We start from the raw sequence: 27577 nt of genomic DNA on the forward strand, positions 1-27577 counted from the left end.
AAAAAACTTGTTACCCGTTTTGAGACACGTTTACATTGGTCGCTTAAAATTCGTTTCCCATGATTGACAATCCGCCATCAATCAAGACATTTGATCCGGTCATAAATGATGCATCATCAGAGGCGAGAAATGCGATAGGTTTAGCAATTTCCATCGAATCAGCCACTTTGTTCAGAAGGTGAAGCTTCTTAAGGTCTTCCAAAACTTTGTCAATTTGATCCGGTGGATAACCCAACTGTTCGAAAATATCAGTGGCAACAAAACCGGGATTGACGCCGTTTACTCTGATTTCATACTTTCCCAACTCCCTGGCAGTCGTTTTGGTAATATGGTCCAGACCCGCTTTCGACAGAGAGTAAGCGTGAGTCATGGGGAAGATCCTGACGGCACTGACGCTGGATACGTTTATAATGCTGCCTTTGGTCACCTTTAAGTGCGGCGCGCATTGCTTGATCAAGTTGAAAGGTCCCTTCAAGTTTGTATTCATGATTTTATCAAACATCTCCGTATTATGATTCTCCATATCTCCCATTATGGCTATACCAGCGTTGTTGACCAGAATGTCGAGCTTACCAAAATGAGAAATTGTCTTTTCCACGATATTAATGACTTCTTGCTCGACACTGACGTCACCGACTACGACAAGAACCTTTTCTTTAGGTAGACCAGCGGCCACGCATTCCAACGATACTTTACTCAGTTTGGTGACATTTCGGCCGTTAATGGCAACAGCGCACCCCAATGAAGCGAAGTGAATGGCTGTCGCTGCTCCAATACCTGAACTAGCACCGGTTATGAGGGCGACTTTTCCCAGTAGGTTGACCATTTCTCCAGATGCCGATAGCCGACGAGGAAATTGAGGTGAAAGTTTGAAACAAAGTCTTTTATAGATGAACGAGAAGTCGTAATAGCATGCCTGATCTGAAATTCGGCTTTTATATCGTTTTAAATAATCACAATGCCAGAAATAGATAAAACTGAAGATATATAACGATAAGCCCCTATACCTATGAGTTACAATTTTCAATTTTAAAAATAGCTTTGTGATCTTAAAGAATGGTTTGAGAAATTAATGCCTTTCACTCTATGCAGAATAAAAAGTAGGCCTTAAACCGAGACACCTGCATTTCAAAAAGGTCCATCCTGCTCTGACTGGAATTGTTGAAGACCTGCATACAAAACCGGGCACGGCCGGAATTGTCAAAACTGACCTACAAAAAATATTTTGTAGGAACTATTATAATACCATCTGATATTTATTTGTCTAATAGTTTCCTTTATACTAGTGGATGTCACCAGTAACCATTAAAATTACGTAAACCAAGTGCTTGTACATTTTCTCAAATGAAAATAATAATGGTAACAAAATCACTTCATTGATCTAAGCTAAAGTAGTCTATGCTAAAAATACGATAACTTTGGGTTCATCCATTCGTTTAAAGCAATATCTCGCAAACATACTTCTATTGTATTTTAACAAAATGGTTTTAATTTAGAAATGCAAATTTTTGTAAATCTTTTTATTCACCGTTTCAACTGATGACTTATCATGAATGGAAAATGGATAAGAAGGTAAAGTCAAGCGAGAAGAAACTTAAGACAGTATATTATTGTTTGCAAGTCTCCTTAAGGTTAAGCTTAATATCAAAATTATGTAATTATATTCTGACTAATCAATTTACCGCATGAATTATATTGAAAACGGAACAACAATAGGACGTAAGTAATTAAGTTCAGTCTTAAGATAAAGCGTTCATAGTATTATAGGGTCCTACGTTTCATTTCAGTGGTTATTCTTTCGTATCACCTTTACTTCATGGCTAGCCGGCTGAAACGTTAAATATTAATTTTAATATAGATATACAGGGTGTTTCTGATAAGAGTGCCATAAACTAAAGGGTGTGTTCTTTGAGTCAAATTGAGTGAAAAGTGTCAGAGAACATGGGGTTTAAACATTTAATATCGGAGGTACGGGCCCCCAAAACATTGTCACCTAAAACAAGTAAATTGGAACACATATGGAGTTAGACATATCAGAGTGCTCATCTCGTTTAGACAATTTCAATAACCTCCAATCATATAAAGGTAATGTTTAAAATGTCCACTCTTGTGCTATTGCAATTTTAACTACTTTACATTACCATGCTTTGGCAAACTTCTACATTTAAACATAGACGCCTTCTAGATTAAGGTTCACAGATTGGAGGCTATTGAAATTGTCTAAACAAGATGGGGACTCTGGTATGTCTTACTGCACATGTGTGCTAATTTCCTTGTTTTAGAGGCCAGTGTTTGGGGGTCCCGTACCTCCGAAAATAAATGTTTTAGACCCCATGTTCTCTGACACTTTTCACTCAATCTGACCCAAAGAACACACCCTTTAATTTATGGCAGACTTATCATAAACACCCTGTATATTTCTTATTTATAACTCGTTTTGTTTAAACACGACATAGATATGCACAAAAAGGCCAAGCCTCGCATCGCGGCCTCTCCACCGTGAAACGCTCTGAGATACCGTGTAGAGCTAAGTCAGTAATTTTCATTTCATTCGTCGCAAATTGAACAATTTTGCTATGAATTAAGTACAAATCGTGGATGGCAATCGCAGACCGAAAATATCATAATATTACCTATGTACATACTTACCTGAGATTTCTAACTCACGATATCTTTTGTATGTATAATAGAGCCTAATGATAAAGTCACAAAATTGATTAGAAAGTGTGATAAATGAGCTGAAAATGACAGACTTGGCTCTACTTGGGGTCTCAAAACTAATCACGTTGGATGCGAGGCTTGCATTAATTTTTGTACATGCTTACATTTTTGATTAGATTTAAATTTTGAATATTCTTGTTATTGAAATTAAATCTCTAAATTTAATAAGCAGACTAGTATCACTATGCTTGGGAAACGTTGATCTCAGCACTTGGCTTTTAATCTATCAGAGGGTCTGATTACTGATACTGATTTATAAACTATAAAAACAGTGGGGAGCTCTTAGAATTCATAAAACAGAGGATTACATTTGAAGCTGATCGTAAGTATCGACAGTTATGTTTACAATATTCGTAATGCTAAAAGTAACTGAGCGAAAGGATTAAAATTAATTAAACCATAAACTCCCTTAAATTAACGCTGTTGACTATACAGGGTGTTTCTGAGAAGACTAGGATAAATTAAGGGGGCTGTTCTTGGAGGGAATTTGAGTCGAAATTTGAGGTTTTGTCGGTCATGCCACTGTTTTGGAGTTATGATTTTAGTGTTTTAGGGATGACCCCTTAAATTTAATTAGCGTTGTCTTTCAGTAATTAATTAAATTTGAGGGGTTACCCATAAAACACATTTCAAAATCGACCCAATGTTCCTTGACACTTTTAACTCAGTCAGACTCAAAGAACACACGCTTTAGATTATGGCAAATTTATCAGAAACACCATGCATAGTTCGCTAGTCGTCTTCGTGCAAGTTTATCCAACGATTGCATAGTTTAACATATTTATAAGGACATTTTAATTCTTCTAGATAGAAAAACTAATGGCTTTACGAAACTTCATCGTGGCGTTAATATGCGTTGGAACTTTCATTACGATAACCTTGCCAATTTCTGACGCTTCAATGCGATTATGTGGCGAGGACTTATTAGCCGCTCTTAACACGGTTTGCAGAGGCGGTTATTACTCTATTGGTATGTAAATAACTTTACAATCACTTATATTTAATTTTCTTGTAAACCTGTTGAAATACCATTCTCAAAAGTTGGTAATTATGTCCTTCCCAATACAATCTGGGTTTAACAATGCAGCAAGAAAAGCATTTATAATAATTGCACAATTTACATCATTATAGACAGACCAGCTGTCAAGAACAATGTGGGTCGTCGTTCTCGCCGCTCCATCGTTAAAGAATGTTGTCATAATGTTTGCGGGGTGGAGACATTGATATCGTATTGTGGTCGTTGAGGTATCAAATTACCATAAACTTCATTCTCAGCAAAAAAACTGTATTGTTGTAATAATATTCTCAGGAAAAATAAAATTAATTCGTAAATGAGGACTTTTTAACAAAAAAAAACATTTTAATGGTTTAATATTTTTGAGGATTATTTTGAATTTGTTTTGAGCAAAGATTTGTTTACTTGCTTAATTTTTATGTAAAGTATGGTTGCTGTCACACAGAATATTTTTAGAGAAGTCAAGAAGCTTATAAACGTTTTCTTGTCACAGATATGATGTAGTTCACATTCTTTTTCTTTCTTTTTTTATTTTTAGCCACGTCGTATGATGAACATCTACGATGTGGGTCTTAGTTTGACCTGGCCTGTTGTTGGTGGTGGTGGTGGTGGTGGTGGTGGCGTCGTGAAAGAGAACTGCCTTAGACAGTATAAAATTTTTCGATCGTCATTGAAGGGAGAGTGAATGGGAGAGAATTGTGGTGAGGTGATATTTTTCGTTCGTCTACTTAAAAGGAAGGAAATTAAGACAGTTAGGTTAAGTCATATACCCTCCCTTAAAAATTCCTCTTACCCGTCGACAATAAGAGTTTCACGCTCCCCTGTTTTAATATTCAAAGAAATCGAGGGAAATTTTGGAAGCAAAAGCAAGTATTTACAGACTTTCTTTTTAGAATGGTCTTAAGGCACCGGGATATTACAATTATTGGGTGTTTTACCGAATTCTTTCTCTTTCAAACTCTTCTGACCATAAGTTCATGTTAGAAATTTATAAGAAGCGATAAGTGTGCATCGGCATAAGTCTATGTTGTAAACTCATCGAGGGGATAATCACTAAAACTATCTGTTCTTCGATTCGCCGGAATATTACAATTACGGCATAAGTAAATTTATACGGGTAATAATTCTATCACCGTTTAGGGTAGGGCATCGAGGGGCTATTCACTCTGATTTTGTGCACGGTAAAATATTTAAGCATTGTAAAAGATAGAGCTATTCACTCATTAGGGTAAGGTATAGAGGGATTATCCACTCATTAGCGTAGGGTATAGAGAGGCTATTCACTCATTAGGGTAGGGTATAGAGGGGCTATTCACTCGTACGATGTGGCTACTATTACGACCCCTTGGGTCGCCTTGTTATTTCTATGTTAGGCGGTCCTTTGATTTTAGTTTCTCTCCAGGTTGTCATGTCCCGGGTAATTTTATTTGGGAATCAAATAAGTTAAAGGGGTTTTTTCGTGGAGTCTTTGCGCGAGTTGGTTTTCATACATAATTTGACACAAATCCCTGCAAACAACTATTAGGTACCAAAAACCAGTGAGAAGGAGAGTCAAAGAGGGAGGGGGAAAGGTAACTACAACGGCACAGCCAGATATCTCTCTTACGCGCACAGCCGAGAAGCCAGACGTCACGTGATCCGTTAAGAAGATAATTCAAAAAGGGGAAAATACCAAAAAAATGTTAGAGGCTCACACCAGAGGTCAGCGTGGTTAACTGTAGCCTCGGCTGTAATACTGGCAGTAAACAAACTTCTCTGATTTTTTCCTCTCTGTTGAATCGAATGCACATGTGCCGATTTCTGTTGCCGAGTCTATTGAACAATTTTGCTTTAATTCAAGTAAATGTCGTGGTGACAATCGTAGACGAAAAATATCTAAACTTTACCAATAAACGTATGCACTTACCTATATACGATTTCCACCTCGCTATATCTATATCTATATCTATATCTATATCTATATAAATCGAAGTCCTGACTGACTGACTGACTGATAATCAACGCCCAGACCAAACCGCTTGCCCTAGAAGGCTGAAAATTTGCAGGAACGTTACTCATATGTAGTAGGCGCGTACTAACAAAGATTTTTCCAATCCGCCGCCATCTTAATAAATGGCTCCCAGAAATGTAAAAAAATATTCTCTATGCAACATAGTCCGCGTTTCAAACGATTTCACAAATAGTCATCAGTGAAATCTACCCATTCTTTATATATTCTTGTTACACGCGAGCGACGCCGTGGGTAACAGCTAGTCTTTTATATTAACAAAATGTATAGGAATGGTAGTCGCAAAACATTGGTTTTTAATTAGAAAATTTGATTAATTTATAACAAAGTCGTTCAATTGGCGATTGACTGAAAAGAAAATGATAGCTTTGGCTCTACATGGGATCTCAAAATGTTTCACGGTGGATGAGAGGCTTGGATTAAATTTTGTTTATGTTTATATTTTTGATAAGATTGAAATTTAGAAACTTCTTGTTATTGAAATTAAATCTCTAAATTTAATAAGCAGATTTGTATCCCTATATTCTTGGAAAACGTTGATGTCATCACTTGGCTTTTAATCTATCAGAGGGTATGATTACTATTACTGATTTAAAATCTATAAAAACAGTGGGGAGCTCTTAGAATTCATTAAAACAGAACTTGACTGCATTTGGAGCAGATAGTAAGTATCGACTGTTATGTTTACAATTTTCTAAATGCTAAAAGTAACTGAGGGGATGGATTAAAATTAATTAAACCATTAACTCCCTTAAATTACGCTGTTGACTATACAGGCTGTTTCTGATAAGACTAGCGTAAAATAAGGCGACTGTTTTTGGGCAATTTTGACTCGAAAATGTTCTATAACATTTTGAAATGCATGCCACTGTTTTCGAGTTATAATTTGAGTGTTTTAGGCATGACCCCTTAATTAAATTTAAGGGGGTCACCCGTAAATTTCTCCAATCTTAACTTGAAAACAGTGACCCGAACAGGAAAATGTGTTAGAAGATACATTTTCGACTCCAAATCGCCCAAAGAAAACCCCCTTAATATATGGCAGAAACATCGCTAATCGTCTTCGTGCAACTTTATCCAACGATTGCATAGTTTATCATATTTATAAGGACACTAGCGGCGTCGCTCGCGTGTAATAAGAACTTCCATCAAGAATGGGTAGATTTTACTGATGAGTTATATTTTTGTAGCACCCTAGGAGCGAAGGCACTCGGCGGTGCCCGTCAGCCCGTCGGAACATTTTTTATTACTTTTCACGCGGACATTATTCCATAGAGAAGGGTTTTTAAGTTTTTGGCCGCCATTTAAAAAGATGGCAACAAATAGAACCCAAAAGAACATTCAGTCTGTCTATAGGTTAAAGGAAACCAGTGTACTAAATATTTGTGAAATCGGTTGAAACGCGCGGACTTTGTTGCATGGAGAAGAGTTTTTTACATTTCTGGGCGCCATTTATTAAGATGGCGTCGGATTGGAAAAAATCTTTCTTAGTACGCGCCTACTGTTTATGAGTAACGTTCCTGCAATTTTTGAGCCTTCTAGGGCAAGCGGTTTGGGCTGGGCGTTGATTATCAGTCAGTCAGTCAGGACTTTGATTTATATAAATATAGATTTTTAATTGTCCTAGATAAAACAATCATGGCTTTACGAAACTTCATCGTGGCATTAATATGCGTGGGAACATTCATGACGATAACATTACCAACTTCTGATGCTTTAATTCGATTATGTGGCAAGGACTTAGCCGCTGCACTTACCTTGGTTTGCAGAGATCAGTTTCACCCTACTGGTATGTAAAATACTTAATAATCATGTCTAAATAATTTTCTTCTAAACCTGTTGAAATACCATTCTCAAAAACTGCTAAATATATCCTTCCTAATTCAATCTGTGTTTGAGCAGCGAGAAAAGCATTTATGAAAATAGTTTAATTTACATCATTGTATGCCTAGATGTTCCAGCTGTCAAGAACAATGCCGGTCGTCGTTCTCGACGCTCCGTCGTTAGCGAATGCTGTCTTGGTTATTGCAGTTATGGGACGTTGATGTCATATTGCAATCGATGAGATATCTAATTATAGTAAACTTCATTGTCTCAATTACCGCACTAAGCGAAAAAAAACTGTAGTGTTGTAATAATATTATGAGGGAAAATAAAATTAATTCGTAAATGAGGATTTTTTAATTTTTTAATGCTTTTATATTTTTGTGGATTAGTTTGAATTTGGTTAGAGCAACGATTTCTTAATTTTTCAGTAAAATATGCATGGTTCCAAGTTGCAGAAATCTACGCAATCCTGGTTTGAAATGTATGTGGGACTCACCCAACATTCAATCAGAGAGCTAGTTTCAGTCCCGTATAAGTCAATTTCGTCGAATTCGCCAAGTAAAAATACAGATTAGTACTAGTACTCCAGCGAGGCTGCGTCTTGATTCCAGTTATGTTATTTTCATTGATAATATAATGAGTTTATAAGATATGTTCCATAAGTAGGACACTACCTATACTTCGTAATGCTACAAACAAACCCCTCCATAGGAAATGCATTAGACTAAATTTTGGAGGCTCGTAAGTCTGGTTCTACCAGAGATACGGGGATGTCCTTTGAGTATGTTATAGCCCAATTTGTCCCCCATCTAACCATGCTAAAAACTTTGGGCTGCGACAAACAGGGGCCGAGTACTTAAGCAAAATGTGACCTTGACACAAATGTTCGGATAATTATAAAGGTCTTTACATATCCCAAGCAAAAAAAAAAACTTCGCGGTTTCGAACCTGTGGCCTTCCGGGAGTAAGGCGGATGTGATAACCACTACACTACAGATATGTTATTATTTTTGATCGAAAAAACAGGGCCAAGTAATTAAGCAATATGTGAACAAACAAACCCCTCCATAGAAAATGCATTAGACTATACTTTGCAGGGTCGTAACTCTGTGTCTACTAGAGATACGGGGATGTCCTTAGGATATGTTATAGTCCAATTTGTCCCTCATCTAACCATACTAAAAGCTTTGGGGTAAGACAAACACTGGCCGAGTACTTAAGCAAAACGTAAAGAAAGAAACCCCTCCATAGGAAATGCATTAGACTATATTTTGCATCGTCGTAACTCTGTTTCTACTGGAGATACGGGCATGTCATTTGAGTATGTTATAGACCAATTTGTCCGCCATCTAACCATACTAAAAGCTTAGGGCTACGACAAACAGTGGTCAAGTAATTAAGCTAAACGTAAACAAACAAACCCCTCCATAGGCAATACATTACACTAAGTTCTGGAGGCTCGTAACTCTGGTTCTACCAGAGATACGGGGATGTAAATAATGTGACCTTGACACAAATGTTCGGATAATTATAAAGGTCTTTAAATATTCTAAGCAAAAAAAGAAAACTTCGCGGTTTCAAACCTGTGGCCTTCCTTCCGGGAGTGAGGCGGATGTGATAACTACTACACTACAGATATGTTATTATTTTTGATCGAGAAAACAGGGCCAAGTAATTAAGCAATACGTGAAATAACAAACCCCTCCATAGAAAATGCATTAGACTATACTTTGCAGGCCCATAACTCTGTGTCTACTAGAGATACGGGGATGTCCTTAGGATTATTATTATTATTGTTGTTGAGGAGGGTACGCGCCCTAGCACCGATGCCAAAGGCATATTGTGCATCCTCGTATTCAGGCCTTGAAAAGGCCCGTAGCAGCAGCGTAGCGAAGAATTCGCTCCACCGTAATAGAGGAGACCCGGAAGGGTTCCAAAGTGTGTGAATCAGAATATTCTAGTCTAAGCGAGGCGAAGCAGTCGCACTCGCAAAGTACGTGAGCGGATGTTTCTTCCTTCTCCTGACACGACCTACAGAGAGGGTCGTCGGCAAAACCCATAAGATGGAGGTGCCTATTAAGCCGACAGTGCCCGGTCAGAAGACCGGTGGCCAGCCTAATATCCCATCTGCTGAGCGAAATTAGGTCTCTAGCACGAGACCTGCAGGGACCATTGACTAACAGTTTAGTCTGTCTCTGGCCCTCCATGTTATGCCAGAGCTGGTTTTGTATGACAGTCAACCTGTCATGCAGACACCGTTTCACGTGCCTGTAGGGGATGGGGACGGCCGGCTCCGGCCCCAAGAGCTTGGCCTCCGCACCCCTTTTCGCAAATCTATCGGCTTGCTCATTGCCATGATATCCGCTATGCCCTGGCACCCAGTACAACAGAACTTTTTTGCAGGATGCCAGTCGCGCTAGCAGATCAAGGCAGCTGCGCACCAGTTGAGAGGTAATCTGACACTGGTTCAGCGCGTTCAGGGCGGCCTGACTGTCAGAATAAATTCTCGCAGTCCGTCCGGTATACCCTTTGTTAATACAGTAATCTGCGCAATAACAGATCGCGGCAATTTCCGCCTGGAACACACTAGCGAAGGTGCCCAGGCAAGCAGAAAAGCCGACCCTTGTGGTTTGGCAGTAATAGCCGGCGCCAGCGCCGGAATCAGTCTTGGAACCATCGGTGAACCAAATAGTTTCACCCTCAGTGCCAAGAGGCAGCAGGTTAGTCCACTCTGCCCGACTGGGGAAGTGGATGCTGAATGGCTTAGTGAAATCAAAACTGGTAACGGTTTTGTCAGAGCACATCGTTAGCGACGGCTCAAGTGCGGCGTACTCCCGAAAGAGCTTTGTATGGCTGTAATCCCAAAGTCTTGGAACCCAGCAGCCACTAATGTTGAGCCTGTAGGCCCCGATGACAGCCTCCTCCTCAATAAAGAGATGAAGAGGAAGCATGTCAAGGAGCACCTCCAGGGAAGCAGTTGGGATCGATCTCATGGCCCCCGTAACACCATTGCAGGCAAGCCTTTGAAGCTTGCGCAGGGCAGCCTGCACCGTCTTAAGCCGGACCCTTGTCCACCAGACAAGTGCCCCGTAAGATAGTATGGGTCTGATGATCCCAGTATAGAGCCAGTGTACAGCCTTGGGGTTGAGGCCCCAAGTCTTGCCGATAGAGCTCCTGGTCCTCCAGAAGAGCATCTTGACCTTCATAATACACCGATCAAGATGCGGCTTCCATGGGAGTCTGCAATCAAAGGTATTTCACCTCGGAGGACTTTGTCAGGACCTGGCCAAAGAAAGAGATATCATTGAACAGATCCTTAGTATTTTTCCTCGTAAACGGAACAAGGACAGTTTTATCAGGATTAACGGTGAGGTTAACCGCCTGACACCATTGCTCCACGCTAGAGAGAGCAGATCTCATAAGCGTGGTAACAGTATCCGGGAACTTCCCGGTAAAGACTATCGCTACATCGTCCGCATACCCGAAGCAGCTACAGCCCCCAGCACCCCCGAGCCTCCCCAAGAGTTCGTCCACCACCAGGCACCACAACAGGGGGGAGAGCACTCCACCCTGAGGGCAGCCCTTGCTGGTAGTCACCCCTAGAGAGTCCCCAAGGAGGGCCGCCGACACCTCGCGGTCGGTAAGCATGGACTTGATCCAGCGGCCAAGAGTGTCGCTGATGCCAAATCTCTTAACAGCTTCAGTAATAACCGAGCTAGAGACCTTGTCAAACGGAACGGGACATTTGGGCGCCGACGTTTAGGCGCCGGTCATTTAGGCACCGCCACTTAGGTGCCGGGACAGTTAGGCGCCGCGACATTTAGGCTCCGCGACAATTTGGCGCAGCGACATTTAGGCTCCGCGACAATTTGGCGCAGCGACATTTAGGCTCCGCGACATTTAGGCTCCGCGACAATTTGGCACCGAGACATTTAGGCTCCGTGACAATTTGGCACAGAGACATTTAGGCGCCGAGACAATTAGGCGCCGCGACATTGCCGTAAAATTTTCTCGAAAGATTTGAGATATTTAATAAAGGAACATGACAAGTACTTTTAGGCTTATATTCTTTTTATTCAATTGACTTCAGAGTTCAACCATGTTGTTGTTTATCTTCATTGACTTCCCAAAAGAATATGCCTTTTCCAAATTATTGTTTATCTTCTTTATATGCCTTTCCAAGATATTGTTGTTTATCTTCTTTATATGCCTTTCCAAGATATTGTTGTTTATCTTCTTTATATGCCTTTCCAAGATATTGTTGTTTATCATCCTTGACTTCCCAGAATAATATGCCTTTTCCAAAATATTGTTGTTTATCTTCATTCATTTCGCAAAATAATATGCCTTTTCCAAAATATTGTTGTTTATCTTCATTGACTTTGCAAAATAATATGCCTTTTCCAAAATATTGTTGTTTATATTCATTGATTTCCCAAAATAATATGCCTTTTCCAAAATATTGTTGTTTATCTTCATTGACTTCCCAGAATAATATGCCTTTTCCAAGATATTGTTGTTTATCTTTATTGACTTCCCAAAATAATATGCCTTTCCAAAATATTGTTGTTTATCTTCATATACTTCCCAAAATAATATGCCTGTTCCAAATTATTGTTTATCTTCTTTGACTTCCCAAAATAATATGCCTTTTCCAAATTATTGCTGTTCATCTTCATTGACTTCCCAAAATAATATGCCTTTTCCAAAATATTGTTGTTCATCTTCATTGGCTTCCCAAAATAATATGCCTTTTCCAAATTATTGATTATGTTCTTTGACTTCCCAAAATAATATGCCTTTTCCAAATTATTGTTTATCTTCTTTGACTTCCCAGAATAATATGTCTTTTCCTAAATATTGTTGTTTATCTTCTTTGACTTCCCAAAATAATATGCCTTTTCCAAAATATTTTGTTGTTTATCTTCATTGACTTCCCAAAATAGTTTGCCTTTTCCTAAATATTGTTTTTATCTTCATTGACTTCCCAAAATAATATCCCTTTTCCAAATTATTGTTGTTTATGTTCTTTGACTTCCTAAAATAATCTACCTTTTCCAAAATATTGTTGTTCATGTTCGTTGACTTTCCAAAGGAATATGCCTTTCCTAAATATTGTTTTTATCTTCATTGACTTCCCAAAATAATATCCCTTTTCCAAATTATTGTTGTTTATGTTCTTTGACTTCCTAAAATAATCTACCTTTTCCAAAATATTGTTGTTCATGTTCGTTGACTTTCCAAAGGAATATGCCTTTCCTAAATATGGTTTTTATCTTCATTGACTTCCCAAAATAATATCCCTTTTCCAAATTATTGTTGTTTATGTTCTTTGACTTCCTAAAATAATCTACCTTTTCCAAAATATTGTTGTTCATGTTCGTTGACTTTCCAAAGGAATATGCCTTTTGCAAAATATTGTTGTTTATTTTCATTGACTTCCCAACTTAGGTTAGGTTAGGTTATGTTTGTTTTTTTATTATTTTAGGATTGTTATGTAAAAACAAGTAAGTTTTCGTGTCCTTTAATGGAGATTGCGAACATGCAGTGACGCACAGGGACAATACACGGGTTGCCAAATTGAGAGGTCATTACGGATTTTTAGAAGAAATAATGGAAAAATTATTGGCACGCAAATGTCTCGACGCCTAAATGTCGCGGAGTCTAAATGTCACGGTGCCTAAATGTCGCGGCGCCTAAATGTCACGGCGCCTAAATATCGCGGCGCCTAAATGTCGCGGCGCCTAAATGTCGCGGCGCCTAAATGTCACGGCGCCTAATTGTCTTGGCGGCTAAATGGCGGCGCCTAAATAACCAGCGCCTAAGTGGCGGCGCCTAAATGTCACGGACCGTTGTCAAAGGCCCCCTCAATATCGAGGAAGACGGCCAGTGAAATTTCCAGAAACTCGAATGCCCTATCCAGGCAATTCGTAAGGCCGTGAAGGGCCGTCTCAGTGGATTTGCCTTTTTGGTAAGCAAATTGTGAAGAAGAGAGAGGAGTTAACGAAAGTACCTCGTCTCTAATGTACCTGTCCACCAGCTTCTCCAGAATTTTGAGGAAGAAGGAGGTCAGGCATATGGGCCTAAATGCCTTCGCCTCGAGATAGGAAGCCTTCCCGGGCTTGGGAATAAAGATGACCCTAGAGCGTTTCCAGAGCAATGCAGAGTCTGTAGATCTTGCATAGCGGAGAGGCGATGTGGTCTAAGCCCTCCTGCAAAAGCAGAGGGAAGACCCCATCGCGTCCTGGAGACTTGTAGGGCTCAAAACAGTTGACAGCCCACCGAATCGTGACAACCTGTCTGGCTACAAGCCAGTCTTCCCTCTTAGCCCTGTGCAGGACAGGGTAGAGAGAGTCAGGGTTTGTTGGATTGATAAAAGTAGAGTCAGGAAAATGGACCTCCAGCATGTGCTTGAGAGTCTCAGCCCCAGACTTAGTGTACACACCCTCCCGCAGCTTAATAGCATTAAGTCGATGTGTGCTGTCGTGCGCTAGAATCTTCATGACCCTAGCCGTAGCAGGGACATTGGAGACTTGCTCACAGAAGGTCCACCAGGAGTCCTTCTTAGCAGCTCTAATGGCCCTGTTGTAGGTGTTAAGGGACTGCCTGTATCCAGCCCAGTCACCCGTGCGCTTGGCTTTGTTAAAGAGCCTGCGCGTGTATTTACGAAGCCGGCTGAGATCCGCGTTCCACCAAGGGACAAGCCTCGAGCGGTTGACGCTCTTAAGTGGGCAGTTCCGGTGGAACGACTCCATGATGGAACACTGTAAATCACCAGCAGCCCTATCAAGATCCTTAGGTGAAGTAAGTTTAGGAGTGTGACCCCCTCCGTAGCGTAGGATTAGGTCTTCCCTATAGCCGGCCCAATTAGTCCGTTTTGGATTGCGTATCTCCGTCCCCGCCGGGACAGAGGTAGTCGCGACAGTAAAGCAGATGTGCCTATGATCCGACAGAGACGGCTCATTAGACACATGCCAGTTAGACACGGAAGACACGAGGTTTTCCGTGGCTAGCGTGAGGTCAATGACCTTCCTTCTATTAGAAGTAACAAAAGTAGGTTCATTGTTTTGATTAAGAATATAGAGTTTACAACCAACTAAATATTCTAGTAAATCATCACCTCTCCTGTTGCAGCCAGAACTGCCCCACGTGATGTGATGAGCATTGGCGTCGCAGCCAATGATTAGTTTGTCCCCTCTCTTTTCACATTGATTGACCAAATTGATCACCTCAATTGTCGGGAGAGAGTCCGCGTCGTGGGCAAAGTATGCAGAGGCAGCCGTGATAGTCAACTTGGCATGCCCAGTGGCCAGGACTAGCTTCACGGCCGCCGTGTCCTGGGACGTGTACAGCGGTAGAGAGATACAAAAAAGATCCCTCCGAACCAGAATACACGCCCTAGGTCTAGCAGCAGTATGGTCATAAAATAGTGACCCCGCCGCGTCAAGACCGAGGATTTTGCCATGGCAAATCCACGGTTCTTGTATGAGGGCCAGATCCAGACCCTCTATAGCAAACCTCCTGCAGAGTACCGCAGAGGCCGCCTTACTATGGTGCAGATTGATTTGAATTGCACGTAGTGTCCCCATGGTCCTTAAGAGAGGGGTTCAGAAGGGACCTAGCTACACCTCATCGGTCCCGAGAGGGCTAGTGGCACCTCCCCCCCGACAGGCGAGCTCCCAGTCCCAAGATCCTCCCCCTCATCAGGACCACTAGAACGCACATCGGCTGGATCCCGAAGGGTCCCATCCGATTCTTCCAGTAGGGTGCACTCATCCATGGAAGAACAAGCTTCCGAATGAGCCACCCCCTCCCCCTCTGTGCCTAGAGCGACACCAGCGAGCTCCACAGCGAGATCCCCCATCTCGCTAGTCCCACCCCCTGCCGTAGACTCGGCTGCAGTGGTTTTGGTGGTTTCCGTGTGCTGTAGGAGTTTGAAGGAACCCTTGTCCTCTCCAGTGAAGCCCACGAAACCAGCATTCTTAATGGCGTCCAGCGAGGAGCCATCGATGGACAGTACCCAGTACCTCACTGCCCTGTCCACGTATGTCCGAATACATTTCCATTATTCGGTTGCAAAGCCATCGTTAAGGGCCTTTAGGCGCCGGAACAGCACCGCCGGCTCTTTGGTGATCTGGTCCCTGGTGCGGAACATTACCTTAAACGGCTTAGGGAGTTCGCTAGCTCTCATTACTGAGAGCGCCGCATCCCCCACCACCGAGTAGGCTAAGTTCTCCTTCAGCCATTGACCAGTAAACGTATCCTCACAGGCTAAAATGCGCAAGGCGCGGTAGACGGCTCCCCAAAGGTATCCCATTCAGCGCCCCTAGAATCGCCTTCTGGATTGGGCCCACGTCTTCCTCCGTGATGACCGCCTTCGGATAGCCTTTTTTAACAATGGCCATCTTTTCTGCGCTGGCGGCGTCACTATAGGACTTAGCCTTTTTTGCCGCCGCCTGCAAGGTGCTAGGAAAGGGAGTCGAGTCCTCCGTTCTAGGCCTCTTCAATTGGGTGCCCCGTGCCACCGCACCCCCAGCGGGGGTGGACACCGTTTCAGACCCCGATTTGGCCTTTTCCCGAGCAATATGTCGTTTACGGCGACGTCGCACGGTACGTTTCGAAGCCTGACCAGTCACACGCACCGATAAATCGGTACGAGTATCGCTGGATACAGGCCCTAGCGTAGTGGTATCAGTGTGGGTTCTGCCCTGAGCAGACCCCTGCACCGTAGGTGTTGTAGTTTTAGAGTTGTTTTCTGATGTGTTATCCATAAGAATCCCACGAGTAAGGGGGCAAGTAAACGGTCACCACCCGGTAGTCCCCCACCCGGGTGGAAGGCTAGATACAACGGGGTGTCGCCTGGTGCCCCGAGGGGATCGTTAGCGATACCGTAGTTTTACTTCCCCGGTACCATGCAGCCCTCGGCACGATGCCTCAACACCTTGGCTTGGGAAGGGCGCATATCCGCTTAGCCCACACAACGTAGTGGTTACCAGCTCTCACCACCGAGGAGGTGTGATACTTCGCATCGATGAGGACCCAAGCTAGCGTGTGTGAAGTTAAAAACGCCAGCGGGAAGCCAAAGCAAGGGGGGGGGAAAGAGAGAACACCCCATCTAGCTTGCGTCCCCAACTTCGAGAGCCATGTTAAAGTCCAATTTGTCCACCATCTATCCGTACTAAAAGCTTAAGGCTACGACAAACAGGAGTCGAGTAATTAAGCTAAATGTAAACAAACAAACCCCTCCATAGGAAATGCATTAGACTAAATTATGGAGACTCGTAACTCTGGTTCCTCCAGAGATACGGAGATGTAAATAATGTGACCTTGACACAAATGTTCGGATAATTATAAGGGTCTTTTCATATCTCAAGCAAAAATAAATAAAAAACTTCGCGGTTTCGAACCTGTGGCCTTCCGGGAGTGAAACGGATGTGATAACCACTACACTACAGATATGTTATTATTTTTGATCGAAAAAACAGGGCCAAGTAATTAAGCAATACGTGAACAAACAAACCCCTCCATAGAAAATGCATTAGACTATACTTTGCAGGCTCGTAACTCTGTGTCTACTAGAGATACGGGGATGTCATTTGGATATGTTATAGTCAAATTTGTCCCCCATCTAACCATACTAAAAACTTTGGGCTAGGACAAACAGGGGCCGAGTACTTAAGCAAAACGTAAAGAAACAAACCCCTCCTTAGGAAATGCATTAGTCTATACTTTGTAGGCTAATAACTCTGTGTCTACTAGAGATACGGGGATGTCCTTTGAATATGTTATAGTCCAATTTGTCCCCCATCTAACCATACTAAAAGCTTAGGACTACGACAAACAGGGGTCGAGTAATTAAGCAAAACGTAAGCAAACAAACCCCTCCATAGGAAATACATTAGACTAAATTCTGGAGGCTCGTAACTCTGGTTCTACCAGAGATACGGGGATGTAAATAATGTGACCAAGAAGTTATATAAGTATCTCAGAGAGAAGATATAAGATGCCTTTGTATTCCCGCGCCATAGTCCCAGTCCCTCTTTCAAAATACAAGGGGGGACGTAAAAGGAGGCGCCGGGCTATTTCGCTCTCGTCAGTCGGAAATTTTCCTCACTCGTGTCGTCGCGCTGACGTGAGTTTTCAAGAACCAATGAGATGCTGGTTGTAATTTAGAGACGGGGATTGACTGCGGACCTACGTTAGGACTGGAGATAAAGCTGGAAATCTGGCGAATTTATATCTTCTCTCTGAGATACTGATATAACTTCTTGATGTGACCTTGACACAAATGTTCGAATAATTATAAAGGTCTTTACATATACCAAGCAAAAAAAAATAAAACTTCGCGGTTTCAAACCTGTGGCCTTCCGGGAGTGAGGCGGATGTGATAACCACTACACTACAGATATGTTATTATTTTTGATCGAAAAAACAGGGCCAAGTAATTAAGCAATACGTGAACAAACAAACCCCTCCTTAGAAAATGCATTAGACTATACTTTGCAGGCTCGTAACTCTGTGTCTACGAAAGATACGGCGATGTCCTTTGACTATGTTATAGTCCAATTTGTCCCCCATCTAACCATACTAAAAACTTTGGGCTACGACAAACAGGGGCCGAGTACTTAAGCAAAACGTGAAGAAACAAACCCCTCCTTAGGAAATGCATTAGACTATACTTTGCAGGCTCGTAACTCTGTTTCTACTGGAGATACGGGGATGAAGATTGAGTATGTTATAGTCCAATTTGTCCCCCATCTAAACATACTAAAAGCTTAGGACTACGACAAACAGGGGTTGAGTAATCAAGCAAAACATAAACAAACAAACCCCTCCATAGGAAATACATTAGACTAAATTCTGGAGGCTCGTAACTCTGGTTCTACCAGAGATACTAGGTGTAAATAATGTGACCTTGACACAAATTACAATAAAGATCTTTACATATCCCAAGAAAAAAAATAAAAACTTCGCGGTTTCGAACCTGTGGTGTTCCGGGAGTGAGGCGGATGTGTTAACCACTATACTACAGATATGTTTTTACTTTTGATCGAAAAAACAGGGGCAAGTAATTAAGCAATACATGAACAAACAAACCCCTCCATAGAAAATGCATTAGACTATAATTTGCAGGCCCATAACTCTGTGTCTACTAAAGATACGGGTATGTCCTTTGGATATGCTATAGTCCAATTTGTCCCCCATCTAACCATTTTAAAAGCTTAGGGCTACGACAAAACGGGGTCGAGTAATTAAGCTAAACGTAAACAAACAAACCCCTCCATAGGAAATACAATAGACTATAATTTGCATTCTCCTAACTCTGTTTCTACTGGAGATACGGGGATGTCCTTTGATTATGTTATAGTCCAATTTGTCCCCCATCTAACCATACTAAAAGCCTAGGACTACGACAAACAGGGGTCGAGTATTTAAGCAAAACATAAACAAACAAACCCCTCCATAGGAAATACATTAGACTAAATTCTGGAGGCTCGTAACTCTGGTTCTAACAGAGATACGGGGATGTAAATAATGTGACCTTGACACAAATTACAATAAAGGTCTTTTCATATCCCAAGAAAAAAAAAAACTTCGCGGTTTCGAACCTGTGGTGTTCCGGGAGTGAAGCGGATGTGATAACCACTACACTACAGATATGTTATTATTTTTGATCGAAAAAGCGGGGGCAAGTAATTAAGCAATACGTGAACAAACAAACCCCTCCATAGAAAATGCATTCGACTATACTTTGCAGGCGCATAACTCTGTGTCTACTAGAGATACGGGGATGTCCTTTGACTATGTTATAGTCCAATTTGTCCCCCATCTAACCATACTAAAAACTTTGGGCTACGACAAACAGGGGCCGAGTACTTAAGCAAAACGTAAAGAAACAAACCCCTCCATAGGAAATGCATTAGACTATACTTTGCATTCTCGTAACTCTGTGTCTACTAGAGAAACGGGGATGTCCTTTGACTATGTTATAGTCCCATTTGCTCCCCATCTAACCATGCTAAAGGCTTAGGGCTACGACAAACAGGGGTAGAGTAATTAAGCTAAACGTAAACAAACAAACAACTCCATAGGAAATATTTTAGACTAAATTCTGGAGGCTCGTAACTCTGGTTCTACCAGAGATACGGGGATGTAAATAATAAGACCTTGACACAAATGTTCGGATAATTATAAAGGTCTTTACATAGTCCAAGCAAAAAAAAAAAAATAAAAAACTTCGCGGTTTCGAACCTGTGGCCTTCCGGGAGTGAAGCGGATGTGATAACCACTACACTACAGATATGTTAACATGGGTGACCGAGAATACAGGCCGAGTAATTAAGGAAAAAGTAAACAAACAACTCCTTCCATAGGAATAGCATTAGACCCAACTCTGGAGGCTCGTAACTCTGGTTTTAGTAGAGATACGGGGATGTCCTTTGAGTATGTTATAGCCCAATTTGTCCCCCATCTAACCATACTAAAAACTTTGGGCTACGACAAACAGGGGCCGAGTACTTAAGCAAAACGTAAAGAAACAAACCCCTCCGTAGGAAATGCTTTAGACTATATTTTGCAGGCTCGTAACTCTGGTTCTACCAGAGATACGGGGATGTAAATAATGTGACCTTGACACAAATGTTCGGATAATTATAAGGGATTTTCATATCTCAAGCGAAAAAAAAAAAAAAACTTCGCGGTTTTGAACCTGTGGCCTTCCGGGAGTGAGGCGAATGTGATAACCACTACACTACAGATATGTTCTTATTTTTGATCGAAAATACAGGGTCAAGTAATTAAGAAAAACGTGGACAAACACACCCCTCTATAGGAAATGCATTAGACTATAATTTGCAGGCTCGTAACTCTGTTTTTACTAGAGATACGGGGATGTCCTTTGAGAATGTTATAGCCCAATTTGTCCTTCATCTAACCATACTAAAAACTTTGGGCTACGACAAACAGGGACCGAGTACTTAAGCAAAACGTAAAGAAACAAACCCCTCCATAGGAAATGCTTTAGACTATACTTTGCAGGCTCGTATTTCTGTTTCTACTAGAGACACGGGGAAGTACTTTGAGTATGTTTTAGCCCAATTTGTCCCCCATCTAACCATACTAAAAACTTTGGGCTACGACAAACAGGGACTGAGTACTTAAGCAAAACGTAAAGAAACAACCCCTCTATAAGAAAAGCATTTGACCCAATTTTGGAGGCTCGTAACTCTGGTTCTACCAGAGATACGGGGATGTAAATAATGTGACCTTGACACAAATGTTCGGATAATTAAAAACGTCTTTACATATCTCAAGCGAAAAAAAAAACTTCGCGGTTTCGAAGCTGTGGCCTTCCGGGAGTGAGGCGGATGTGATAACCACTACACTACAGATATGTTACTATGGGTGACCGAGAATACAGGCCGAGAAATTAAGGAAAAAGTAAACAAACAACTCCTTCCATAGGAATAGCATTAGACCCAACTTTGGAGGCTCGTAACTCTGGTTCTAGTAGAGATACGGGCATGTCCTTTGAGTATGTTATAGTGCAATTTGTCCCCCATCTAACCATACTAAAAACTTTGGGCTCCGACAAACAGGGGCCGAGTACTTAAGCAAAACGTAAAGAAACAAACCCCTCCTTAGGAAATGCATTAGTCTATACTTTGCAGGCTAATAACTCTGTGTCTACTAGAGATACGGGGATGTCCTTTGAATATGTTATAGTCCAATTTGTCCCCCATGTAACCATACTAAAAGCTTAGGACTACGACAAACAGGGGTCGAGTAATTAAGCAAAACGTAAGTAAACAAACCCCTCCATAGGAAATACATTAGACTAAATTCTGGAGGCTCGTAACTCTGGTTCTACCAGAGATACGGGGATGTAAATAATGTGACCAAGAAGTTATATAAGTATCTCAGAGAGAAGATATAAGATGCCTTTGTATTCCCGCGCCATAGTCCCAGTCCCTCTTTCAAAATACAAGGGGGGACGTAAAAGGAGGCGCCGGGCTATTTCGCTCTCGTCAGTCGGAAATTTTCCTCACTCGTGTCGTCGCGCTGACGTGAGTTTTCAAGAACCAATGAGATTCTGGTTGTAATTTAGAGACGGGGAATGACTGCGGACCTACGTTAGGACTGGAGATAAAGCTGGAAATCTGGCGAATTTATATCTTCTCTCTGAGATACTGATATAACTTCTTGATGTGACCTTGACACAAATGTTCGAATAATTATAAAGGTCTTTACATATTCCAAGCAAAAAAAAAATAAAACTTCGCGGTTCCAAACCTGTGGCCTTCCGGGAGTGAGGCGGATGTGATAACCACTACACTACAGATATGTTATTATTTTTGATCGAAAAAACAGGGCCAAGTAATTAAGCAATACGTGAACAAACAAACCCCTCCTTAGAAAATGCATTAGACTATACTTTGCAGGCTCGTAACTCTGTGTCTACGAAAGATACGGCGATGTCCTTTGACTATGTTATAGTCCAATTTGTCCCCCATCTAACCATACTAAAAACTTTGGGCTACGACAAACAGGGGCCGAGTACTTAAGCAAAACGTGAAGAAACAAACCCCTCCTTAGGAAATGCATTAGACTATACTTTGCAGGCTCGTAACTCTGTTTCTACTGGAGATACGGGGATGAAGATTGAGTATGTTATAGTCCAATTTGTCCCCCATCTAAACATACTAAAAGCTTAGGACTACGACAAACAGGGGTTGAGTAATTAAGCAAAACATAAACAAACAAACCCCTCCATAGGAAATACATTAGACTAAATTCTGGAGGCTCGTAACTCTGGTTCTACCAGAGATACTAGGTGTAAATAATGTGACCTTGACACAAATTACAATAAAGATCTTTACATATCCCAAGAAAAAAAATAAAAACTTCGCGGTTTCGAACCTGTGGTGTTCCGGGAGTGAGGCGGATGTGTTAACCACTATACTACAGATATGTTATTACTATCGATCGAAAAAACAGGGGCAAGTAATTAAGCAATACATGAACAAACAAACCCCTCCATAGAAAATGCATTAGACTATAATTTGCAGGCCCATAACTCTGTGTCTACTAAAGATACGGGTATGTCCTTTGGATATGCTATAGTCCAATTTATCCCCCATCTAACCATTTTAAAAGCTTAGGGCTACGACAAAACGGGGTCGAGTAATTAAGCTAAACGTAAACAAACAAACCCCTCCATAGGAAATACAATAGACTATAATTTGCATTCTCCTAACTCTGTTTCTACTGGAGATACGGGGATGTCCATTGATTATGTTATAGTCCAATTTGTCCCCCATCTAACCATACTAAAAGCCTAGGACTACGACAAACAGGGGTCGAGTATTTAAGCAAAACATAAACAAACAAACCCCTCCATAGGAAATACATTAGACTAAATTCTGGAGGCTCGTAACTCTGGTTCTAACAGAGATACGGGGATGTAAATAATGTGACCTTGACACGAATTACAATAAAGGTCTTTACATATCCAAAGAAAAAAAAAACTTCGCGGTTTCGAACCTGTGGTGTTCCGGGAGTGAAGCGGATGTGATAACCACTACACTACAGATATGTTATTATTTTTGATCGAAAAAACGGGGGCAAGTAATTAAGCAATGCGTGAACAAACAAACCCCTCCATAGAAAATGCATTCGACTATACTTTGCAGGCGCATGACTCTGTGTCTACTAGAGATACGGGGATGTCCTTTGACTATGTTATAGTCCAATTTGTCCCCCATCTAACCATACTAAAAACGTTGGGCTACGACAAACAGGGGCCGAGTACTTAAGCAAAACGTAAAGAAACAAACCCCTCCATAGGAAATGCATTAGACTATACTTTTGCATTCTCGTAACTCTGTGTCTACTAGAGAAACGGGGATGTCCTTTGACTATGTTATAGTCCAATTTGCTCCCCATCTAACCATACTAAAAACTTTGGGCTACGACAAACAGGGGCCGAGTACGTAAGCAAAACGTAAAGAAACAAACCCCTCCGTAGGAAATGCATTAGACTAAATTTTGGAGGCTCGTAACTCTGGTTCTACCAGTGATACGGGAATGTAAATAATGTGACCTTGACACAAATGTTCGGATAATTATAAGGGATTTTCATATCTCAAGCGAAAAAAAAAAAAACTTCGCGCTTTCGAACCTGTGGCCTTCCGGGAGTGAGGCGAATGTGATAACCACTACACTACAGATATGTTCTTATTTTTGATCGAAAATACAGGGTCAAGTAATTAAGAAAAACGTGAACAAACACACCCCTCTATAGGAAATGCATTAGACTATAATTTGCAGGCTCGTAACTCTGTTTCTACTAGAGATACGGGGATGTCCTTTGAGAATGTTATAGCCCAATTTGTCCCCCATCTAACCATACTAAAAACTTTGGGCTACAACAAACAGGGACCGAGTACTTAAGCAAAACGTAAAGAAACAAACCCCTCCATGGGAAATGCTTTAGACTATACTTTGCAGGCTCGTATTTCTGTTTCTACTAGAGATACGGGGAAGTCCTTTGAGTATGTTTTAGCCCAATTTGTCCCCCATCTAACCATACTAAAAACTTTGGGCTACGACAAACAGGGACCGAGTACTTAAGCAAAACGTAAAGAAACAACCCCTCTATAAGAAAAGCATTTGACCCAATTTTGGAGGCTCGTAACTCTGGTTCTACCAGAGATACGGGGATGTAAATAATGTGACCTTGACACAAATGTTCGGATAATTAAAAAGGTCTTTACATATCTCAAGCGAAAAAAAAACTTCGCGGTTTCGAAGCTGTGGCCTTCCGGGAGTGAGGCGGATGTGATAACCACTACACTACAGATATGTTACTATGGGTGACCGAGAATACAGGCCGAGAAATTAAGGAAAAAGTAAACAAACAACTCCTTCCATAGGAATAGCATTAGACCCAACTTTGGAGGCTCGTAACTCTGGTTCTAGTAGAGATACGGGCATGTCCTTTGAGTATGTTATAGTGCAATTTGTCCCCCATCTAACCATACTAAAAACTTTGGGCTCCGACAAACAGGGGCCGAGTACTTAAGCAAAACGTAAAGAAACAAACCCCTCCATAGGAAATGCATTAGACTAAATTATGGAGACTCGTAACTCTGGTTCTGCCAGAGATACGGGGATGTAAATAATGTGACCTTGACACAAATGTTCGGATAATTATAAGGGTCTTTTCATATCTCAAGCAAAAAAAATAAAAAACTTCGCGGTTTCGAACCTGTGGCCTTCCGGGAGTGAAACGGATGTGATAACCACTACACTACAGATATTTTAACATGGGTGACCGAGAATACAGGCCGAGTAATTAAGGAAAAAGTAAACAAACAACTCCTTCCATAGGAATAGCATTAGACCCAACTTTGGAGGCTCGTAACTCTGGTTCTAGTAGAGATACGGGGATGTCCTTTGAGTATGTTATTGCCCAATTTGTCCCCCATCTAACCATACTATAAACTTTGGGCTACGACAAACAGGGGCCGAGTACTTAAGCAAAACGTAAAGAAACAAACCCCTCCATAGGAAATGCATTAGACTAAATTATGGAGACTCGTAACTCTGGTTCCTCCAGAGATACGGAGATGTAAATAATGTGACCTTGACACAAATGTTCGGATAATTATAAGGGTCTTTTCATATCTCAAGCAAAAATAAATAAAAAACTTCGCGGTTTCGAACCTGTGGCCTTCCGGGAGTGAAACGGATGTGATAACCACTACACTACAGATATGTTACTATGGGTGACCGAGAATACAGGCTGAGTAATTAAGGAAAAAGTAAACAAACAACTCCTTCCATAGGAATAGCATTAGACCCAACTTTGGAGGCTCGTTACTCTGGTTCTAGTAGAGATACGGGCATGTCCTTTGAGTATGTTTTAGAACAATTTGTCCCACATCTAACCATACTAAAAACGTAGGGCTACGACAAACATGGGCCAAGTAATTAAGCAAAACGTAAACAAACAACCCATCTATAAGAAAAGCATTTGACCCAATTTTGGAGGCTCGTAACTCTGTTTCTACTAGAGATACGGGGGTGTCCTTTGAGTTTGTTATAGCCCAATTTGTCCCCCATCTAACCATACTAAAAACTTTGGGCTACGACAAACAGGGGCCGAGTACTTAAGCAAAACGTAAAGAAACAAACCCCTCCGTAGGAAATGCATTAGACTAAATTTTGGAGGCTCGTAACTCTGGTTCTACCAGAGATACGGGGATGTAAATAATGTGACCTTGACACAAATGTTCGGATAATTATAAGGGATTTTCATATCTCAAGCGAAAAAAAAAAAAAACTTCGCGGTTTCGAACCTGTGGCCTTCCGGGAGTGAGGCGAATGTGATAACCACTACACTACAGATATGTTCTTATTTTTGATCGAAAATACAGGGTCAAGTAATTAAGAAAAACGTGGACAAACACACCCCTCTATAGGAAATGCATTAGACTATAATTTGCAGGCTCGTAACTCTGTTTTTACTAGAGATACGGGGATGTCCTTTGAGAATGTTATAGCCCAATTTGTCCTTCATCTAACCATACTAAAAACTTTGGGCTACGACAAACAGGGACCGAGTACTTAAGCAAAACGTAAAGAAACAAACCCCTCCATAGGAAATGCTTTAGACTATACTTTGCAGGCTCGTATTTCTGTTTCTACTAGAGATACGGGGAAGTACTTTGAGTATGTTTTAGCCCAATTTGTCCCCCATCTAACCATACGAAAAACTTTGGGCTACGACAAACAGGGACTGAGTACTTAAGCAAAACGTAAAGAAACAACCCCTCTATAAGAAAAGCATTTGACCCAATTTTGGAGGCTCGTAACTCTGGTTCTACCAGAGATACGGGGATGTAAATAATGTGACCTTGACACAAATGTTCGGATAATTAAAAACGTCTTTACATATCTCAAGCGAAAAAAAAAACTTCGCGGTTTCGAAGCTGTGGCCTTCCGGGAGTGAGGCGGATGTGATAACCACTACACTACAGATATGTTACTATGGGTGACCGAGAATACAGGCCGAGAAATTAAGGAAAAAGTAAACAAACAACTCCTTCCATAGGAATAGCATTAGACCCAACTTTGGAGGCTCGTAACTCTGGTTCTAGTAGAGATACGGGCATGTCCTTTGAGTATGTTATAGTGCAATTTGTCCCCCATCTAACCATACTAAAAACTTTGGGCTCCGACAAACAGGGGCCGAGTACTTAAGCAAAACGTAAAGAAACAAACCCCTCCTTAGGAAATGCATTAGTCTATACTTTGCAGGCTAATAACTCTGTGTCTACTAGAGATACGGGGATGTCCTTTGAATATGTTATAGTCCAATTTGTCCCCCATCTAACCATACTAAAAGCTTAGGACTACGACAAACAGGGGTCGAGTAATTAAGCAAAACGTAAGTAAACAAACCCCTCCATAGGAAATACATTAGACTAAATTCTGGAGGCTCGTAACTCTGGTTCTACCAGAGATACGGGGATGTAAATAATGTGACCAAGAAGTTATATAAGTATCTCAGAGAGAAGATATAAGATGCCTTTGTATTCCCGCGCCATAGTCCCAGTCCCTCTTTCAAAATACAAGGGGGGACGTAAAAGGAGGCGCCGGGCTATTTCGCTCTCGTCAGTCGGAAATTTTCCTCACTCGTGTCGTCGCGCTGACGTGAGTTTTCAAGAACCAATGAGATTCTGGTTGTAATTTAGAGACGGGGAATGACTGCGGACCTACGTTAGGACTGGAGATAAAGCTGGAAATCTGGCGAATTTATATCTTCTCTCTGAGATACTGATATAACTTCTTGATGTGACCTTGACACAAATGTTCGAATAATTATAAAGGTCTTTACATATTCCAAGCAAAAAAAAATAAAACTTCGCGGTTTCAAACCTGTGGCCTTCCGGGAGTGAGGCGGATGTGATAACCACTACACTACAGATATGTTATTATTT

At 41.3% G+C, this 27577-nt stretch overlaps 2 protein-coding genes across 4 annotated transcripts in view; both read left to right on the forward strand.

Moving 5' to 3' along the window:
* Nucleotides 1–2803: 2803 nt before the first annotated feature.
* LOC149678663 (insulin-like) lies at nucleotides 2804–4057 on the forward strand. The gene is made up of 3 exons (XM_089837191.1): nucleotides 2804–3043; nucleotides 3529–3691; nucleotides 3853–4057. The coding sequence occupies exons 2-3, from the start codon at nucleotides 3541–3543 to the stop codon at nucleotides 3963–3965; spliced, it is 264 nt and encodes an 87-aa protein (XP_089693317.1). The 5' UTR covers nucleotides 2804–3043; nucleotides 3529–3540; the 3' UTR covers nucleotides 3966–4057.
* A 2257-nt stretch (nucleotides 4058–6314) lies between these two features.
* LOC149678664 (insulin-like) overlaps nucleotides 6315–27577 on the forward strand; it is a 118938-nt gene continuing 97675 nt past the window's right edge. The window contains exons 1-3 of one of the 3 annotated variants that reach the window (XM_089836602.1): nucleotides 6315–6408; nucleotides 7372–7533; nucleotides 7697–7918. In XM_089836602.1, the coding sequence (XP_089692728.1) occupies nucleotides 7383–7533; nucleotides 7697–7809 (264 nt within the window). In that variant the 5' untranslated portion in view covers nucleotides 6315–6408; nucleotides 7372–7382 and the 3' untranslated portion in view covers nucleotides 7810–7918. Of the gene's footprint in view, nucleotides 6409–7354; nucleotides 7534–7696; nucleotides 7919–27577 lie in introns of those variants that run through there. The other 2 variants (XM_089836603.1, XM_089836604.1) reach the window with 2 other exon arrangements.

Source organism: Phalangium opilio, unplaced genomic scaffold, assembly GCF_054372755.1.
Source record: "Phalangium opilio isolate 3A_F unplaced genomic scaffold, DU_Popi_V2 ptg000042l_1, whole genome shotgun sequence".
In the NCBI taxonomy this organism is placed as follows: domain Eukaryota; kingdom Metazoa; phylum Arthropoda; class Arachnida; order Opiliones; family Phalangiidae; genus Phalangium; species Phalangium opilio.